The sequence below is a fragment of the Candoia aspera genome, chromosome 9 (genome assembly GCF_035149785.1).
Source record: "Candoia aspera isolate rCanAsp1 chromosome 9, rCanAsp1.hap2, whole genome shotgun sequence".
NCBI classification, from domain to species: Eukaryota; Metazoa; Chordata; class Lepidosauria; order Squamata; family Boidae; genus Candoia; species Candoia aspera.
In genome coordinates this window covers 20,504,598-20,525,801 of record NC_086161.1, presented here as the reverse complement: position 1 = coordinate 20,525,801, position 21,204 = coordinate 20,504,598, and the positions used below count along the sequence as shown (strand labels likewise).

Sequence of the window (21,204 nt, the reverse complement as noted above, 5' to 3'; positions counted from 1 at the left end):
AACATGGTTTCTCAACCAGGGTTCCGCGAGAGGTCACTAGGGCTTCCCCGGGAGAACACGATTTATTAAAAAAATTATTTCAAATTCGGGCAACTTCACCTTAAAGAGGCAAGTTTCATTCTTTCCTTTTAGTTTAAGAACACTGTTCATGCGTCTATACGGGCCTACCCATGAAAGGAATATGATAATGTTGTAACTTCTGGCCTACATTTGAGCCTGAATGGGCAGGGGGTCCCCGAGGCCTGAAAAAGATTTCGAGGGTTCCTCCAGGGTCAGAAGGGGAGAAAGGCTGGCCTAAAATGTCTTTGCTTCGAGCGTAACCCGGAAGTGTCCATCGAGATGGGGAGGAGCTCTCCTCTGTAGAATAGCTCTAGGGTGCAGCCACTCCGACGGCCGTATAGCTCCCGTCCCCAAGATGAGCGGGGAGGGGGCGGCGGCGGCTTTGCGACAGCCGTAAGTGAAGGCGCCGTGTCGCCGGACAGAGGCTGGAAGCGGAGGGAGAAGCGGCCGCGGCGGAGGGGCTCTGCCCGTAAGGGGGGCGCCGGGGGAGGGTGAGGCCTGAATGGGGAGGGGGTGCGGGGTCGCCCGCCCGCCCGCCCGCCCGCCCGCCCGCTCGCTCGCTCGCTCGCTCTGACAGCCTGGCCCGGCTTGCCTGGCCGGGTTGTTGTGCGGAGGGCCCGCCACCGTCTCGGGCCGCTGCTCCCCGGGTGCGCGAACGGAAGCGCCCGGGCGTCCCTCCCCCCGGGCGGGAGTCCTGCCTCGCCCCCGGGCGGCCTTCGGGGAGCCCGGCCGGCCCCGGCAGCTCCGCGGCGACTGAAGCGGCTTTTGCACGGATGAGGCACGGGAGGGGGAGGAAGCCTCCTCGGTGGCGCCGGGAGCTGCCTGGAGGGCCGTCCGGGAGACGGAGGGTGGCGGGCCGGGGCGGCCGCGCTTGGTCCGGAAAACGTGTTTTTTCCTGGTTGGCGAAAGGGACTTTGGCCGTCGTAAACGGGCTCCTGCCCAAAAGAAGGCACAAAAGAAGGCCTGGGGAGGAGAGAGCGGCCGTGGCACACGCCGAAGCAGTGTTCCTCAACCTTGGCGGCTTGAAGATGGGTGGACTTCAACTCCCAGAATTCCCCAGCCAGCTGTGGTGGCTGGGGAATTCTGGGAGTTGAAGTCCACCCATCTTCATGAGGCCAAGGTCGAGGAACACTGCTTCGGAGTGATCAATATTGACCCCCGAGGGTTGATGGGACTATCCAAAGTGTCGATGTTATTGTTATTGTTATTATTTGTTAAATAGCGCTTATTACATTATTTCCATAATTTAAACATTCATAGATGTTCTGGGGTCGATGAACAGCCTGAAACTTCAGGAAGGGGTCGATGAGCTGAAGCGTTTGGGGACCCCAGCCTAAACCGAAAACGACGTCCCCCGCAAGGCTGTGGCCCTTGCGAGCCTTTCCCCTGGCTTGGCAGCAGTAGGAAAGTCCCCTTTGTAAGGGGTCGCCTGGGACCCCGAGACGGGAAGGAGAGTAAGTTTGTGGTTTCTGGACTGGAAAGGGGAGCTTTATATCTGGGGCTCCCTCTTCTACTGCCTGCTGCTTTTGATTGGAGAGAGAGCAGATTAACTTGGGCTCAAGGGAGATGGGGGGACATCTAAAGGATGTGCGCGTTTTGAAGTGCTTCATGGACGCAGTCCTGAAATCGGAACAGAACTGATCTGGAGCCCAAAGGTGCTAGGGAGGTGATTAGGCTCCGAATGGCTGGTACGTGGCCACCTGTGTATCTGCACGGTGGAAAGAACACTTGAAATGGCTTTCTTTTACCCTTTCTCAGCTTTTAGCATGAACTTGAGCACTCTTTCCAGGAGTTGTGAAAGAGGCCATTTGAATTGGGGTATTTGACCAGTGTCACGAGGGAGCAGTTTCATTCTGATTACAGGTAGTCCTCGTAACCATTTGTTTAGCAGCCATTCGAAGATACAGCGGTGCTGGGGAAAGTGACTTATGATCAGTCCTCACACTTACAACTGTTGTTGCATATTTCCACCACCCCCCCGGGTCACGGGATCAGAATTCGGGTGCTTGGCAACTGGCATGTATTTACAACTGTTGCAGCGTCCTGGGGTCATGTGATCACCATTTGCGACCTTCCCAGCCAGCTTCCGACGAGCAAAGTTGGTGGTGGAAGCCGGGTTCGCTTAACAACCAAGTGATCCACTTAACAGCCACATCAAAAGGTCATAACTTTGGGCACGACTCACTTAACCATCTCGCTTAGCGATGGAAGTTCCAGTTCCAATTGTGGCTGTAAGTCGAGGACTACCCTGTAATCAGTCTTTTCCACAGATTTGTTCATGGGAATTCTTAAGCTAAAAGTATAAGATTCAGTTGCAGTATTTTAAATCTTCATGGTACTAAGGTGAGCAGAAGGTAGAGCAAACACTGGACCTTGGAGAGAAAGAATGCCAGCATACCTCTTTGCAGGGATAGAATCTTAGAGATGGTAGATGCCTTTGAAGCCACGAAATCCATTTGAAATATGCACGGCTCCCTTGGTGCTTGCTTCCCCTGCTGAATTGCTCTACCATCAGAAAGGTTTTCCTAGTACTTAGTTGGAATTTGGAGAGTGCTCTCTTCTATCATCCACTCAGCCTTGTTTTCTCAAGGCTAAATATTCCCAGTCTTTTCAGTCTCCCCTCGTTGGCCTTTAAAAAAAGAGAGAGAGAGAGAACAGTGGGGTTTCTCTTGAGTTTCAGAGAGAGCGGAGTGGTGAGTTTCATGTTTCTTTCATGTTTCAAAGCACTATCTTGGAGTATGTTCAAGATTAGAGTACAAAAAGCAGGGTGCTGAAGATCATTTTTTGTGGGTGCCTGGATCTCATAACAGCTGGAGCAACGTTGTTATACATATTAAATAGTCATCCTTTTTAAGCAGAGGAAATAATACCTTCAGTATGCATGCCAAATACATAGGCTTATTTAATTGTTTACAATAGTTGCCCAACGTGTGGAACCAGGGAGCCGGTCCAGCAGGCACATGTTCCAGTGGAGTCAGCACGGGTAACATCCAGCTGGAGTGGCCTGATGGAGTGAGATGTGGCCTGATAGTCTCTCTCTCCTTTCACCTCCAGACTGGCCAGTTTGAGCTGCGAGATGAGGCCACAGCAGCCGCCTGTCGCCAGCAAAGTCTTCATCCAGAGGGACTACAGCAGTGGCACTAAGTGCCAGTTCCAGACCAAGTTCCCCCCAGAGTTGGAAAATCGGGTGAGTAATCATTGGCTTTAAACTGTAGTTTGCTTAACAAGCCAAAGTTGGCTGGGTCCATATAACACACTGTGCCCGGGGGGCCAAATTGTCCACCTTTCGTGGTGGCTTGCTTGGTTCTGTACCTCAGCTGAATCTGTCTATCTAGGCATTTTAATTAAACGGTGAGGAGCGAGCACGGTAGAAGGCAAAGACAGTAACCTCCAGCATAGTCATTATTTCTAAGAATGCCTGGAAGCTTTCTTAGAAATGATGGGTGGAAGTCTGGCTCCTTTCAAAGGAATCACTTGAGAGTAGAGAGCTTTCTGCTACCCTGTGCTGTGATTTCAGTGACTGGATTTAGCACATGCTAAATCAAATCATACTTTGCTTAAAACCTGTTTTATGATAGGGAACAACTTGGTTTGGTCCTACAGATGATGATGATGATAATGAAAAGTATAAGATTCAATCCTATTGACTGAATCCTTTGGTCTCTTAATACATTTGATTTGTTGAGGATGGTGACTTTTGATTGGATTTAAGATTATAGTACAGAAATAAGCTTTGTGCATGAAAGCTCAGAGTTGTAATCCTGCTGCCTTTGATGGCGGCTACTTCCTGTTTAGAAGTGTGGGTTCCTAGCTCTCTTAGCATGGCCATTGATGGGAGAGTCTCCGGTCCCTTACTCCTGATCTAAGGCTGTTTTTATCTGTGTACCAGGCTACGATGGCTTCAATAAATTGCATTCAAGCATTACATTATCTAGTATTTGCTTTAACACTATCAAAAATGGGGAGTCCAGTTAGATAAAACTAACTCTGATGAACTGCTGGGTTATTGTTTGTTTGCTTCCAGATACTGTGGAGATGGTTTTGAGAGAGGTGTAAAACCCACCCCTAAAACATGGGCATGGTCTACAGCGGCACTAAACCCTCTGAAGTTCTCTGAAACGTTTGGTTTTGCACCTCCCTAATTTTTGCTTTAATGTTTTGAACTTCTTAAACGTTTAATCCAGCACCAGGGGAGGAAAATGTATTAAGAGTGAGATCCTCCTTCCAAATATAAAATACCAAGCTCTTGTTCTAGAAATGGCTCGGGCTGGGTATAAACTTGACATGATAGCTGATTGTTGTCTTGGGCTGGTTAGAGCAGAGAGTAGCCGAAGGGTTGGCAGCGGTTTCTGTGCTGCTGCCCATTCTACAAACAAAGGCCCGTGGGAGAGCAGCGATTCTTGCCTGTTTTGCACAGATCACTCTGTGTGAAAACGTGTGCAGAGCAATGAAATGTTTTTTGAGAATCCCAGAGGAAAGGACAGGTTTTCCCTTTAGCTGAAATAGCCGTTTCGTATAGTTAAGACTGCACTGTATAGAATCAGAAGGAATCGGGTAGCACCTTTTTCTGACTAGCAAATTTATTAAGAGGCATAAATGTTCATGAGCTGCAATTTATGCCTTTTAATAGAATTTGCTGGTTGGAAAAGGTGCTACCCGACTCCTGATTTGGGGCTGTCGTGGACTAACGTAGCTTTCCTCCTACACAGTCTTCACTGCACGGCTGCATTTCTCCTGGATTCTAAACTCTGCATTGGTTGTCTTTAGCTGTTTTATCATTCGGTATCTGTTTTTAGTTGAAAAAGCTCAAGATTGTAAATTCTATTAAATTAATTAAATTCTATTAAATTAATGCAGAGTGATTATAAGCTGAAATCAGGGCTGCAGGAAAATTCATCTTTTCCAAAGCAGGGAAGGATCTACTCCTAGAGCAACAAATGAGAGCCCGATGTTGCTGTTTTTTAATAGAAAACTTATCACTGTACAGATTTTGAAAGAGCTGTTCTAAAAACCACCCGAACATTTTAACAAACGTTTCAGAGCCTTCTTTTATTTCTGTTCTGCCACAGGCAAATAGTTCTATTGACTGAATCCTTTCGTCTCTTAATACATTTGATTTGTTGAGGATGGTGACTTTTGATTGGATTTAAGATTATAGTACAGAAATAAGCTTTGCATATGAAAGCTCAGAGCTGTAATCCTGCTGCCTTTGATGGCAGCTACTTCCTGTTTAGAAGTGTGCGAAACAAGTCTGTCCTGCTGAGTGCCGAGCTCAGGCAATTAAAAGAAGCCAGGCAAGAGGCACATTTGTCTGTGGGAATCCCTTTGTGACAAATGGTGACTAAAACAACAGCAGTGCTTCCTGTCTCGCAGCATCCCTCTGTTGGGCATCAGATGGTTCTTGGGGTTAAATTATTCAGGTTTGGATCTGCCACTAATTAGAAGAGGAAAATGTACAGTAGTGGGCTAAAAGCCTACATCTCAGCTCTGCGTGGAAGGGCATTTGGCAGTGAAGCCTTTGGTTATGGGGAGGGCATCCCTGTATGTGGCTCCCTCTTAAGAGCATTGGGAGCAAAGCAGAGCAAAATAGGCTTCTGAGAGACCCTTTCCCTTGGGAGTCTTGTGAACTCTCTGGGAATGGAGTTTGGCAAGTGAAAACCTTTTGGGGCCTTCCCCCCCCCCCCCGGACTTTGGGTAGTGGAATGAAGAAGAGCGTGTCAGGGTGGAACCACTGAGCAGCCGTTTTGTTTTGTTTTGTTTGCTTATTTTACTCGATTTGTGTAGCTGCCCATCTCAAACCAGTGACGCTGGGCGGCAAACAATCGTAAAAACAGTTAAAACAGTTAAACACAATACAAAAAGGAATTAAATACCTTTTGGTTGCCATTGAAAGGTTTCTGCAGAAGGAGAGATTTTGGAAACTGTTGCTGGAGACTGGAGACTTTGAAATAGTAGGTTCCTTACCTCTCATTTTAAACAAATGCTAAGGGCATGGCACACTTTTCTACAACACTAGGAACTGATGTGCACATCTTATAATTATACCTTCTGTTCACTCTGTGCTTAAGTAAAAGTGTGATGGCCATAGGTGTTAAGGGGGTGGTGTGCCTTCGCGTCAGTCGTGGCTCCTGGCGACTACCTGGACCAGTCACCGCAGTTTTCCTGGCAGGGTTTTTTCGGAAGTGGTTTGCCCTTCCCTCCTTCCCGGGGCTGAGAGAAAGTGGCCAGTCCAAGGCTACCCAGCTGGCTTTGTGCCTAAGGCAGGACTAGAACTCACCGTCTCCCGGTTTCTAGGGAAGTATCCTAACCTCTACACCAAACTGGCTGAGGTGTTCAGGAATGACATACAAATGAATGAGAAGGGAGGAGGGGGTGGTCTGTCTGTTCCCTCTGCTCCAGCGACAGCTGCTGGTAGAGAAAGAGGACTGTGCCTGGGGCAAGCCAATATTTCTCTACCAGGCAAGTAACTTTACTGTGAACTCCTAAGGCTGACATATGGAGGGACTCTTAAGCAACGCCTTTCATATATAGCAAGGAGGTCTGGCCCTGGGGAGAACAAACGATGGTATGTGTGTCATGATGTCATAGCAGCAACAATGTGACTGAGCATTCGTGTAATTCCTGCAATGATGTTACATGTATGTGACATCATAATGCGTTCTGCTGGATGCCTTTGTAGGGAGGAGCAGGCTGCAGCCCCCCTGTGGCCTCTCAGAAGCCCCCTGAGATTGTGTTGCTGAATTCAGCAGCAGACCCTAACAATGGTTTGTTCTAAGCTGATTCCACTAACTGACTGTGGAGTTTCATGGTTTATTCCAAACCAAAAAGTAAAACGGGCGCTGTAAGGTGCAGTAGGCTTTGTGCCGTTATTTTACTTTAAACAAAGAAAAAGAGCTTCAAAAATGGGAGAGGGGAGAATTCTACTATTTCTAGTGATGTCTTGCCATCCCAGGGGTCTCTCTTGTAGCTCTTGAGTACCAAGAAACCAGAGAAAAATGCAGTCCCAGTGGAAGAGTGATTGTGTGCCCCAGGATCTATTCTGCTATCCTGTTTCCATGGTTCTTGTGGTTATTATCCTTATCATGAAGAATTCATAGGAAGCGATCTGTTGTCCAAAGATCGATTGGTCATAGGCATGGATCATCCAGGTTGAAGTAACACTCTGGCAAACATTATTGATCAGGTTTATATTCTGCTGAATCCATGCAAACTGATGGCAGTTTACAATCAAAATAAGATATCAGTAGCAACGATGTGTAGAAAATGTCCACAGTCTATAGTAAATGTTAAATTAACTGCTGTATTTCCAGTGTTAATTGTCAAAAACTTCCTTGGTAAAACCATCTGTCATGATTCAAAAATAGCCCTGACTTTGAAATTTCAGTTTTTGTTGTTTATAATTCAATTGTTTTATACTATTGTTATTTTGTATCATACATTGACATAATTTGTATGCTGCCTAAAGCCTTTGGAGTGAAGTGGTTTATAAATCTTACAAATAAATAAAAACAAATAAACATTTTCTGTGTTCAAGTCAATGCATTGAATAATAAACCAAACATGTTGGATTGGCACTGTTCAAAAAGCCAAAAAGAAGCCTAATCAAATGTAGCAGGTGTGAATGTGGAGCTGCTGGGTCTTTAATCTGGTTAAGCATGATGTGGGACCTCAGAGCTTGAATGCCTGTACCTTGGGGACAGCATTTTCTTCTTCTAAGATTTCTGGAAGAAAGGCAAGGTCAAACTTGTGAGGTCTGAAGGTAACTGGGAATTTGACAGCCAGTTTTCTATGTATTTGCTAGAAAGTAAACTTTGCTACATTGAATGAGCCTCCTAATTCAGTGTATTGTAGCCTGAAAGTAGGTTTCTGCCTTTAAGCACCTCTCTACTTCCAAGCGAAAGAAATGGAAAAAAAGAAACATGTTAAATCAAGTCATAGTAAAGTCATCCTTAATGGTTTGAGAATAATGAACGAGTCATTGTTATGTCCTGAAATTACTGTTCTTGCTATGTGGGTCAAGCTTCTCTCTGCTGTTGAGAATTTTCTGGCATTTTTGTTCTCAAAATGCTTTAATTTACTGGCTACTTGTGTTAGGTGGATCTCAGCGTTGAAACCAAGGGCAAATAACATGGTTTCTCCTTGTGATCTTTTGATCAGCAGCTCCACCAAGGAAAAACATACTGTTTTCATGGTAGCAGCTGATCACTTTCTTTTGTGAATTGAGTGGTGCCAGGAATGGCTTTGGAAAATGCCTTGGAATGCTTTTCTGAAGCAAGTTGCATTCCGTCTGTGACTGTTTTAAAACTTGTAATGGCTTCCTCTGACCCAGCTCTGCGCACGAGGCTCCTGACAGAGTAGCATAACCCTCCCCATCCAAGAAGTCAAGCTATATTTCCTCAGGATCTGACTCACTGAATTCCTTCTGGCTTGCATCTAAATAAGTTGAAGGTTGTTGAAGGTTGCTCCTGTTCAAGAAACTAGATTTTGTGCCTGCCTGAATGTCTGCTTCTAAATGAGATCCTTTGTTCAGATTGACAGGCAGCAATTTGAAGAAACTGTACGGACCCTGAATAATCTTTACGCAGAAGCGGAGAAACTTGGAAGCCAGTCCTACCTCGAAGGGTGCTTGGCTTGTTTGACTGCCTACACTATATTTCTGTGCATGGAGACACACTACGAGAAGGTCAGCTGATTTCCTTTCCTTTCCCTAAAAGAGAAAAAATGTAATGCCTGCAAACTGGAGGTTTGATGGCAGGGGGGAAAAAATCCACAGAAGGAACAGCATTAATCCCTTGCAACAAAATATTGGGAAGATGTCTTTGGGGCAGGATGTGGTTGCCTACTTCCATCCTGTGTTCAAGAATGCCATTTTCCATTCTGGCATTCTGATAGTAATTGTAGGGGCTGTATTTTGCCTAATGTTGCCAAGTATTAGGCCTGATTCTCCTGAATCTGCTCCCCGGCAATAGAGCTATATCACATGCTAGAATAATTCTGTCTGCATGTGGAGAAATCAACATGTCAAGAGGAAGGCTAGGCCAGCCCAGATCCTTTCCCTCAGATTTGTTCACTGTAGGTGGAGCAATGTTCCACTATGTGAGTTTTTGCCCTCTAGGCTTTGAGAGAGAGGAATGGTTTATTTGTTTATTCCTTGTGTTTGTGTACCACCAGAATAAACAAAGACTCCTGGCAGTTTATACCACAAAAACACAGAAACTTAATAAAATTATAAAAGCCAATAAAAACAAACAACTATAAAAGCAGTAGGCAAAGGGAATATGTAAAAGGGAGGGGGCATTCTCCAGGAGATATCACAAGTGAAATCTGGTTCCTACATTGTGCTAAGCAACATTGTCTTTTATTTGACCTAGGCTTAGCATATTGTGTGAACCTAATCATTATAGTTTATAAACCATGATTTATGGCTAGAACCCAAGAGATGATGAGTTCTAGTCCCACCTTGGACACAAAGCCAGTTTGGTGACCTTGGGCCAGTCACTCTCTCTCAGCCCTAGGAAGAAGGCCATGGCAAGCCACTCCTGAAATCTTCCCAAGAAAACTGGAGGGACTTGTCCAGGCAGTCTCTGAGAATCAAACAAGACTGAACAGCAGGGGAAAAATTTGGCCAACTGTGGTTTATTCAAAAGAAGGTAAATATAGCAGAATGGTATATTCGGTCCACCTTTCCGTAAGTCCTCAGGGCAGAGATTCAGATGTTACATTATGTCATGCCCCCATTTACAGGGTTTTACATGACTTTCACCTCCCTTCCAGGGAGTGGGGGGAACATTTCTGTTTTTACATGGTACGTACCACGTGGTGATTCCTGGTGACCAGTGTGATTCAAAAGAATGTGGTAAAGCCATCTGTATGTGAACCCAGTCTTTGAATCCAGTGACTGAGCCACTCATCACACATACTCAGCCCAGAGTTGTTGGAGGGGGGAAACAGGAGGAGGAGGCACTACGTTCCCTGCCTTGTACTCTCCAGAATGAAAGGCAGGATATAAGTCTAAGCAAGAAATAAAGATGGGCTCAGTGTGTTTCTGGCTACTCTCTGCTGTGCGGAAGTTGGCTCTGTGGCAACTGCAGAAGCATAAACGTATTTGGAATCTCCCACCAACAGGGAGCAGAACCAAGAGAGAATTCAGCTCTACATTTACTTGGGGATGTGCTATGAAACATGGATCAAAGCACAGCAGTTAATTGAGGATGTCAAGAGGAACATTATTGTGTAGGCCTGGAAGTATTTTGGATTTCCTGGGTTAAATTTTGGTAGGAATCTGGAGTTATACTCCAATAAATTGGGGAGAGGCTGTTTTAAAGCACTAAATGACAGTTGGCTGTTCCAACTCCTTTTTTCACATTTTCTTTGTATCTTAAAGGCATATCTTGCCTTCTTTTAAAGAACTAATAGCAGAATACCTGGAGAACCCTTCCTTTTATGCTTCTAACAGCCTTGTGAAGTAGGATGGAGAGAAAAAGTCTGGTCTAAAATTAACCAGTGAATTCCATGGTCGAGTGGGACTTGAACCTGGCTCTCCCTAGCTTCTGTCCAGTAGTCTTACCTTTCCCCAGAAGTTTAGTTTTCATCTTCCTTGCCCTTTAAAAGCATTGCCTTTTATTTCATGCCTGCATCCAACACAGGCTCCTTTTGAGAACAGTATGGTACTATGAAAGTGGCATTCAGCTGCTCCAGGCAAGATGCCCCTCTATTGCGCTTGGGGTTCATTGCCACAAATTCAGCCTCAGAAAATAAGTCTACTCTCAGCACTTCCATTTTACACTCCCATTGCCCCTACCGGCTAGTTGGCTTTCATGCCATTGACAACATTTCAGGGTGGCCTTCCCGGAAGAATGAGTGGAATTTTTCCATCCACCACTTTCCTGGCATTACAAAGCCTTGTTCTTGGCCAGATAATGCTCTTCAGGAATGAGAAGGAAAAAAAAAAGTCATGTTTTCTCAGAAGTCAGCATGACATGGTTCTCTGGCTCTGCCAGGCAGAATCAGTTTCATGCTGATTGCTTCTGTTCCTGATTTTTTTATCATCCGGATTTTGTGCTAGTCCATGGCTACTCTGAGGTCTCTGTACTGAAACTGCCTTTGTGGTATTCTCTTTTTGAAAATGGACACTGAACACATTTAGATCCAACCAAGTTGGCTGTCAAAAAAAACCCTGGTCTGAATTTGGAATAAAATACTTTCCAAATACCACACTTCTGTCTAATGCTAAGCTGTAGATGAATTGAACCTTTTATAAATATTGTGATAGATTTAGTGGGTAGTCAGTTGTGATCCAGATAACCTACCTTTCTGGGTAAAACAACTGTTCGGATTTTCCACTGGGGTTGGCAGCAAGTGTGTATTTGCTGTAGTAGTTGCTGGGAGTATTTGTTAATATGTTTTTCTACTACAGATTAAGGTTACTATGGTAACTAATCATTTTGGCCAAGTGAAGAGGTTGAATTTAATTGTCCCCTTTTCATGTGTTAATGGTTGCATTGCCTAAGGGAGGAACTTGCCTGGACTTGTTTTAGTTTTCAGTTTCCCTTCTGTGTAGGCATGTAGCTCTCACTGAGAGCCTGTAAATAAGTTTGCTTTCTGTAAATAAAATTATTTTTATAGAAATGCCTGATGTGTGACTTTTCTGATCTCTCCTGGGCCAAATGCTTTGTAGCACTCTGCCAACAGTATTGTCTCAAGAGAAGAATAGTTTTATATGCATGTGCCCAAATGTGTACACACAACACTGTCATTGCAGGGCGAGGTCAGAGACAATTGTGAGAATTGCTTGCAGGTATTCTGTGCCCCTGGAAGCTAAACACAGTCAGGCCTGGTTAATACTTGGATGGGATATAGGCTAGACTAGGAAAACGAACATCGTGGTAGAAGGCTAAGGCAAGCCACTTCCACATTGCTGCCAGGCAAGCTGTAGTGTTCTTCAAGGATGTGTCCATGAAGTCATCAAAAGTTGACCTTGACAGTAGAAGACTAATGTTTCTTAGTGGCTGTAAACAGTAGTTGAGTGTGGTGTAGGTGTTCTGAGCTAGTTTATACTTGGACTGGATTTGTACAATATTTTGAGCTAAAATGTTTTTTACCCACTATATTTATTTTTGTTATGTATTATACTATTTTATAGTTTTATATTCCTCTTATTTATGTTTTATTGTAAACCGCCCAGAGTCCCTTTTGTGGGAGATGGGCGGTGATAAATTTGATAAATAAATAAATACTCCAGTTTGTGGGCTCAGTGTGATTAAACCATGAGTTGGTTGGTTGGTTGGGTAAACACAGGCATGTTCTGCGATAAGAAACCTTAGTTTCTTTTTATTCCATGAGAATGGTGTTAAATGATGTTATGATTCCAAGTTACTCAGCTGTTAACGAAATTGGCCTTTGCTCGTGGTTGACCACCTTGAGGCCAGTGATAGTTTTCAGTTCAATATTAGTATTTTTATCTGATATGTGTTTATATTTATTCACAATATAAGACCCCTATAACAACAATAATTCTGTGAGGTTCAGTTTGGGCTAAGAGAGAGTGACTGGCTTGGACATGGGTCTCCCTGTTGTCAGCCTAACACCTTCATCTCTTGAAAGCATTACTAAGAATTTATAAGTGCTGGAATTGAAACAAGCATGTGTCTGTTTTTTTCCAGGTTCTAAAGAAAATTGCCAAGTATGTTCAGGAGCAGAACGAGAAGATCTATGCCCCACAAGGCCTCCTCTTGACTGACCCCATTGAGAGGGGACTAAGGGTTGTATCTTTTTCTGTGGATTCCTAAACCTTTACTAGCACATGGATGATCTCTCTCTGTCCATTCCTTTGTGCACCTTAAAACACACACACACACACACACACACACACACACACCACTGTGGCTATTTAAAAACAAATGATGGAGCTGGGTGAAACTGTTGGTGGCTTTGGTGTTTCAGGATTTATGCAGTGAAAGTTATTTCATCTTTGGTCCAGCACAATATTTCAACTGGTCTGCATCAGCAAACGCTGGGCAAGCCTTTAAAGAGCACATTCCGAGCCCTGCTCAGATTAAAGGTTCCTTGGCTCATCTTGGGCTACCTGTTGATTCTTTGCCTCACCTACTTTATAGGGTTGCTGGGAGAACCACGTGCACTTCCTTGAGCTTCTTGGAGAGAAAATGGTGATTTAATACAATTAGCCCAAGTGGAGCTGTATGAGGACCCTTCACCGTGTTTCGGCACATGAAAACTTCAGCTGGGACTAAGAAAGGAAGAACTGGATAAGCAAAACACAGACTGCTCTGAGGAACTGATGGAAGAAACGTATTTCAGTTCTGCTCCTTAATGCTGTAGCAAACGGGCGTGTATGTCATAAGCCCCAAGTCATGGGTGTGTCACTCAAGGTGCCGTGGTTAGATTCGGATTTGCACATGGACTCTTAGAACAAATGCCCACCCATAACTCTGTTGAGATTGCTATGGGGGAGGCAGTCTCCTTGCTTCATGGGGCAATTCTGTCACGAGAAAGGACTTGCACGTGTTGAAACGAGTACAGAGAGAAATGCAGCATAAAGTTTTCTAGGCTTTTCTGTTTTTGAGGAATAGAAGGTGGGTATGTCCTAGCTTCATTTTTTCAGGGTTCCAGATACAGATGGGTCGGCTTACAATCAGTCGCTAAGGGGATGTCTGCTGTAAGAACTCTCTCACTGCTCGTGCCCTCCAGATAGGTTGAACTTCAGCTTCCAGAATCCCTAGTCACTCTGTCAACTCTGGAAGTTAGAAGTCCCACACTTCTGAAGGACGTCAAGTTGGAAATCTAGGGTCAGCTCCGTGATCTTCCTCATTTTTGTCTGTGATGTGCCCTGCAGTATATTTTCTTAACAGACCTGCTGTACAGATTGAAATTACCATTTATGAAGACAGAGGTGTGAGCAGCGGAAGATAAACCTCTGATGTCAAAGGTAAATGTTATCAGTAACTGTTGAGCCTGAGGAAGCTCCCCATCCAAGATGCTGCTTATCTGACTGCTCTGTGGAGTGATGGGCCTTCCCAGGCATTCCTGAACACTTTGTTGTTAACATTTGATGGAATAACATCCCCTCGTAGTGTCCTGATTACGTTAGGATGTATCTTATATATCCCTAATAACTGATAAAATCTAGAAGTTTCAACTTGAAACCCCAAAGTTCAGGTGCAACAATGTACAAATGATGTTAGTGATTGAAATTAATGAGTGGTGTTATAGCAGGCAATGGGCATCTTTATTTCAAAGCGCTGCACTGAGAGCTTTTACTTGCCTCTAACCATGTTGGGATCCATTTTTTTATTGGTTTTTGGTATACAGTTGCATGAGGCTTGTCTCAATTGGCAACCTCATTATAGGAAAAACATCTGCTTCTTGGGCTTTGAAGAGCCATTAATTCTAATATGCTTGAGCAGTGTTCATCCTTAGTGTCTGCTAAATGAATTATTACTGTCTTTAGTTGTTGTGTGGGCCAGAATTCCTTCCCTCCCCCCCCAATCTTGAAGATGTGGGCTATAAACTGGATTAACAAGTTATATTATGTCTAGACAATTTACCTGCCTCTTCAGTTTGCCAATTTATACATAATAGAGATGGCCAGGTTGGATTATTTCAAATACAGACTGGCTGAGGATGTGGGGCTTGGACTGAAAACATGCAAATTAAATAACAGAAATGCTCTGATGAAATGACAGTGTGGTGGTACATATCCCCATTTAAACTGTCTCAGGCAGGGCAAAGTTGCTCAGCTTTTTGAAAATATGTATGGATTAAAGCAAGCTTTTGTTCTTTCCAAAGAAATTGCAAAGATCTGCTGGAAACCAATACTATAGCTGGTAAGAAGATTCATAATGTTGTAGCAAATGGTGTGCCAAAGCTTGAAAAAGCAATTGATTTCCAAGACCACCTTGTTTTGGATTTGAATAATTTGTTTATTAGGACTAAAATGTCCAGGCAAAAATGGGTATGATCAAAAACAAAGATGGCAAGGATCTAACAGAAGAAGAAGAGATCAAGAAAAGGTGGCAAGAATATACAGAAGACCTGTATAGGAAGGATAACAATATCAGGGATAGCTTTGATGGTGTGGTCAGTGAGCTGGAGCCAGACATCCTGAAGAGTGAGGTTGAATGGGCCTTAAGAAGCATTGCTAATAACAAGGCAGCAGGAGACAACGGCATCCCAGCTGAACTGTTCAAAATCTTGCAAGATGATGCTGTCAAGGTAATGCATGCTATATGCCAGCAAATTTGGAAAACACAAGAATGGCCATCAGATTGGAAAAAATCAACTTATATCCCCATACCAAAAAGGAAACACTACAGAATGTTCAAACTATCGAACAGTGGCACCCATTTCACATGCCAGTAAGGTAATGCTCAAGATCCTGCAAGGTAGACTTCAGCAATTCATGGAGTGAGAATTGCCAGATGTGCAAGCTGGGTTTAGAAAAGGCAGAGGAACTAGGGACCAAATTGCCACTATCCGCTGGATAATGGAAAAAGCCAGGGAGTTTCAGAAAAACATCTATTTCTGTTTTATTGACTATTCTAAAGCCTTTGACTGTGTGGACCAGAACAAATTGTGGCAAGTTCTTAGTGGTATGGGGATACCAAGTCATCTTGTCTGCCTCCTGAAGAATCTGTATAATGACCAAACAGCAACAGTAAGAACAGACCACGGAACAACGGACTGGTTTAAGATTGGGAAAGGAGTACGGCAGGGCTGTATACTCTCACCCTACCTATTCAACTTGTACACAGAACACATCATGCGACAAGCTGGGCTTGAGGAATCCAAGGCTGGAGTTAAAATCGCTGGAAGAAACATTAACAATCTCAGATATGCAGATGATACCACTTTGATGGCTGAAAGCGAAGAGGAACTGAGGAGCCTTATGATGAAGGTGAAAGAAGAAAGTGCAAAAGCTGGCTTGCAGCTAAACCTCAAAAAAACCAAGATTATGGCAACCAGCTTGATTGATAACTGGCAAATAGAGGAAGAAAATGTAGAAGCAGTGAAAGACTTTGTATTCCTAGGTGCAAAGATTACTGCAGATGCTGACTGCAGTCAGGAAATCAGAAGATGCTTAATCCTTGGGAGAAGAGCAATGACAAATCTTGATAAAATAGTTAAGAGCAGAGACATCACACTGACAACAAAGGTCCGCATAGTTAAAGCAATGGTGTTCCCCGTAGTAACATGTGGCTGCGAGAACTGGACCATAAGGAAGGCTGGGAGAAGGAAGATCGATGCTTTTGAACTGTGGTGTTGGAAGAAAATTCTGAGAGTGCCTTGGACTGCAAGAAGATCAAACTAGTCCATCCTCCAGGAAATAAAGCCAGACTGCTCACTTGAGGGAATGATATTAAAGGCAAAACTGAAATACTTTGGCCACATAATGAGAAGACAGGACACCCTGGAGAGGATGCTGATGCTAGGGAGAGTGGAGGGCAAAAGGAAGAGGGGCCGACCAAGGGCAAGGTGGACGGATGATATTCTAGAGGTGACGGACTCGTCCCTGGGGGAGCTGGGGGTGTTGACCGACAGGAAGCTCTGGCGTGGGCTGGTCCATGAAGTCACGAAGAGTCGGAAGCGACTAAACGAATAAACAACAACAGGACTAAAATGACCTAAGTGGGTCAGAATATAGATAGAATGGAGGTTTTAGGTAGACAGTAAAGGTAAAGGTTTCCCTTGACGTAAAGTCCAGTTGTGTCCGACTCTAGGGGGCGGTGCTCATCTCCGTTTCAAAGCCTTGGAGCCGGCGTTGTCCATAGGACACTTCCGGGTCATGTGGCCAGCATGACTCAACGGAACACCGTTACCTTCCCGCCGAAGCGGTACCAATTAATCTACTCACATTTGCATGTTTTCGAACTGCTTGGTGTGCAGAAGCTGGGACGAGCAACGGGAGCTCACCCCACCGCGCGGTTTCGAACCACCGACCTTCCGATCGACAGCTCAGCGGTTTAACCCGCAGCGCCACCGCGTCCCTTTAGGGTTAGGGTAGACAAGAAACCACTTAATTCTGGAACAAAGTGGCATAAAAATCTTAGTAATTAATAAACACTTTTTGTTTATTTAGGTGCATTGTCTTTTTTTAAAAAGCCTAATTGCATCATTGCATGGAAGATTTTATGGTAAAAACCAGGGTAAACAGTATTAGGGATGTTATTGATCTCATATGATAGGCTATCAAAGAGCTGCTGTTTTAACAAGCTGACACCTAGTTTGTATCTTGGGTGAACGAATATTGCCACACTATGGTTTGAAGAGGGTCCATTTAAAGATGTTATCCTGCTCATGTGTTTTACAATCCAGCTATTGGTGGCTGAACTACTGCGAGCCCAGGCCCCACCATTGGAAACCATCCTATTTTCCATTTATTGTTCTGGCTGGAGATTTGTCAGTGTGTTTTAGGCCACTAATAACCTGGACATTCCAGGGTAATGATAGGCGATTGGTTTCTCTCCGCTAGTTGTTATCCCTAAAGTTTGCTGGACTATAATTCTGTAGCTTGATCATGCTTCTAGCCATGTGACCCACTGACAAATACGAGGCAACAGAAGGTAAGGATAGAAGAGTGTCCCAGTAGGCACCCTGCTACCACCTTTTTCTGGTTGCTTCCTCTCCAAGTGAGCACCTGAAGATAAGGGCCTTGAAGAAGACCTTAACATTTTATATTGTCTTTTAAATCTTGGGTGTCTTAATTTTATTGTCTTTTCACTTCCTCCTGGAGGAATCAGATTGTCTGGGGTGACATATATTGTAAAATAAAAATTTGAGGAAGAGCATCAATTTAGGTATTTATCAACTCCTAGTGCCAACATTCTCACATACATATGTCCGTATCTCTCTCTCTCTACACACACACACACACACACACACACACACACACACACACACTCTCTATCACTGTTGGCATCCAAGACCATTGTGACATTTCTGAACTGGAGGACGTGATTGATTGATTGACAGAACTTAGAGAACATTCATCAGTTCATCTCCTTGTGTGAAGAGCTACTGCAGGAATTTGTCTCAGGCACCAAAGCTAGAAGGGTTCCCCATCTTTGCCCAGGTTCTGTGAAATGTAAATCCTTTGAGTAAGGAGTCAGCATCTCAAGGCAAGTTCCAGACAGCCGTGCCCATCACTCCCGTTGCTTTGCCTAATTGTTACCCCGCAGAAGGATAATCAGCAAGGGACTGGTTTGTAGAGTTAACACATTGCTAAATATTGCTTAATGGTGTTTTTGCGCATAGGGCATAAATTCAATTACGGGTTCATAATGATTTATGGCTTAGTGTGATGTGGGAAGCTAGCTATGATTTGACCAACAAGCTATAGATAAATTATAGCTTAGCCACTGGATGAATCAGGTCCTTAAGGAAAAAAGGATTCAAGATAGCCTTTTTTAGATACTGTTTATAATACCTCTGAATACTGAATGTCTTGTGGGACCCCAGCCTCAATAAATAGTAGCAGACATAACCCAAGCCGTATTTAGGGTGCACACTAAAATACGCTGGAAGCCATTACAACAGCAGAAGCTGCAGATGCCGCCTCCTGGCAGGGAAAGGAATATGTGAAAAGGGGCCCGGGCTGGAAACGAGTTTGCTGTCTTTGTCCACTTGCTAGAAGAAGCAAGTTAGAAAGAAGCACAGAACGGCATATGGTCAAGAGCAAGGCTACGGATTCCCTAAATCACCCATTTGTTCCCAGTAAGATAAGCAGGAAGACATGATAACATTTGTAGCAACAGGATGAAATGCTCACTCCCTTGAACAACTGGTCTTTCCTAAGAGAATCCCGTGTGATCACAGATTCAATAAAACTTCACACCACTCTTCGGCTGTTGGTTTTATTGCGTGGAACAAGGGGGAAAGCCATCTTGCAGCCTTGTATTACCCCTGCCTTCCAGCAGCTCCAACAGGAGGGTGCAGAATTCTGAAAGCATCCCTGTTGTGCTTTAAATTGTGTTGACTCAGCTTTGTTTTCTTCCCAGGGGCCAGCGAACTGGTTTCCGAGCGTTTTCTTTCTTCTGTCACAGCATCATTCCTCCCCGCTGCCCCCAATTCCACGGTGCCACTTCCACAAGGACTAACTTTTCAGACTCCGGTTCTTTCATGGGGAAGCCCAGCGTGTTGGCCAGCCTCTGCCTTGCTCCGTTCTGCCTGAAGCTGCAGCGTCACCCAGGCAGCTGCTTCCTTTGGCAGGGCCAAGCGGTCATGGACAGCAGGCAGAAGACCTACTGGGAGCGGCCTAAAGGTGGTGGGACTCTCCCAGTGGACTCTGGGCTTCCATCAGCTTCCGGGGAAGAAAGCAACGTACGGCCTGGGCGCCTGCATTTCCGAAAACGAGGCCTACATCTATGAAGCGCATCCTGCTGATTTGCCAGGAAGGGACTCAGCCCCCAACTTCCTGACTGACTCCAGTAAGAAATCGCAGAGGGTTTTTATTTTCGCTGCTGGCGTATTTGGGGGCAGGGAGCCCCCCGCTCGCACTGTACGTTTCACGAGAAGAAGCCGTAAGCGATGTGTTAAACGTGAGGAAAACGCAGCAGCCCAAAGTATGTCGCGTTAGCAAAAGTGTCACTTCTCTGCTCCCCCCACCCTTAAATGTTGAATATGTAAATGTAGGTAATGAATATGGTTTTCAGTTTTTCTAGTTGTTTTAGTTTAGGGCCAACAGGTTTAGGGCAAGCTAGAAGTGGTGTTCAGCGGTGCGTCAGCTTCTTCCTTTCACCAATGCCATCTCTGCAGTACTTCTGCTAGTGTTCGACATTCCAGCGTAATGCTTGCAAAAATGCCTCCATCACAGAATCAAATGTTCTTTGTTCCGTTCCCTCTTCTCTATTAAATGTGGGTTACTCAGTGTATCTCTTTGACTCTAAAATGGCAACCTAACTCTGCTGCTTGGCCGTTGCTCTCTCTCATGCCCAGGTATTAAGGGATTTGCCAAACAGGACCAGTTTTACAATGGGTGGCATAGTTTGATTGTTTTTTTCTCTCTCTCTGAGCAATAGAAGAGACACCAATAGTGGATCAAGGTCTTCAGGTGTATAATTCTTCAATTCCCTTTCCTCGTCTTCCTTACCCTCCTCTTTAAAAAATTGTTTAATATTTGAAATATACAGACACTTGTGGATTCATTTTTTCCTAATCTGTAACAGTATTTTGCCTTTTGCACCCGTTACAATCAACTTTGGAAAATAATTAATGGCTTAGTAACTTTTTTCCTAAATAAATTGTTTGTCATTTGCTAGCACTGGTGTAAAATACAGGCTTTTTTTCTTTTTTTTTTCATTCCATAACAGTGAAATGGATGGCATTTTGTGAGCAGATTAAAGGTCCTTCATTCTGATGGTTAAAGCAAAGCTGGGTTTATACATGTCATCTGAACATGGCAGTGGATACATTGTCATCATTGTGCAATAACTTCTAAAGTTGCAACCTCTTAAAGGTGTGTGAAAGGGCTGAGCATTAGTATGTAATAACAGCTTTAGTTACATACATACAGAATGACACAACCTATGCCAAATTATCTTGTACAAATAATTTACTCCCACTCTGATCTCGTGGAAAGTTCCACATGGGCAGGGGGAAGGTGAGTGTGGCTTTTTTTTTAGATCCACTCATGTTTCCCTAGAAATGACAAAGTTGTGTAGAGTAATTAACTGTATCCCTAAATACCATTTGATCCTCATGAAATTCATGTACCAGAAATCAGGCTTGGACCTGTATTTATCATTCATTGCTTCTTGACATCTTGCATTCCCAGCCATGTCTGTGGCAAATTCATCATGACTGTGGGAGACCAGGTGCTCCTAACCTATCTGAAGCTGTCTAGTGTTGCAGTGTGCAGACTATAGCAGTAAGCCATGTGCTTTGTTTGGGTCACGTGTTTGTCTGGGTCACGTGTTTGGGTCACATGCTTGTTATATCAGGGCTTATAAACTATGGCTGGTGGTACAGTGTGTTCAATGGTTAAAGAAAGTATGGCTTCACTGTGAGAACCCATCATGTGTGCTACCAGCTGACCTACTACATGGAGAAGAAAAATGCCACACTTGTAAACTTCTGGGAACTATAATCCTGTTCCTGTATTGGGAGAGAAAATATTTGGAGAGAACCCAG

General features: G+C 44.3%; 2 protein-coding genes across 3 annotated transcripts in view; both read left to right on the top strand.

Moving 5' to 3' along the window:
* Positions 1–443: 443 nt before the first annotated feature.
* GOLGA7 (golgin A7) lies at positions 444–20,332 on the top strand. Of its 2 annotated transcripts, none has more exons than XM_063311534.1 (6): positions 444–529; positions 3,115–3,247; positions 8,591–8,743; positions 12,723–12,824; positions 13,942–14,005; positions 19,119–20,332. In XM_063311534.1, the coding sequence occupies exons 2-5, from the start codon at positions 3,137–3,139 to the stop codon at positions 13,987–13,989; spliced, it is 414 nt and encodes a 137-aa protein (XP_063167604.1). In that variant the 5' UTR covers positions 444–529; positions 3,115–3,136; the 3' UTR covers positions 13,990–14,005; positions 19,119–20,332. The 2 variants fall into 2 exon arrangements, with proteins under 2 accessions (XP_063167604.1, XP_063167603.1); XM_063311533.1 differs by having other exon boundaries at positions 19,074–20,332.
* BIN3 (bridging integrator 3) overlaps positions 12,329–21,204 on the top strand; it is a 531,071-nt gene continuing 522,195 nt past the window's right edge. The window contains exon 1 of the mRNA XM_063311532.1: positions 12,329–12,334. The gene's annotated coding sequence lies outside the window, so the exon portion shown is untranslated. The remainder of the gene's footprint in view (positions 12,335–21,204) is intronic.

Coding starts and splice junctions, on each gene's coding strand:
- GOLGA7 (XM_063311534.1), top strand. CDS start 3,137: ATGAGGCCACAGCAGCCGCCTGTCGCCAGCAAAGTCTTCATCCAGAGG. Junction 3,248..8,590: donor CCCCAGAGTTGGAAAATCGG/GTGAGTAATCAT, acceptor TCCTTTGTTCAG/ATTGACAGGCAGCAATTTGA. Junction 8,744..12,722: donor TGGAGACACACTACGAGAAG/GTCAGCTGATTT, acceptor GTTTTTTTCCAG/GTTCTAAAGAAAATTGCCAA.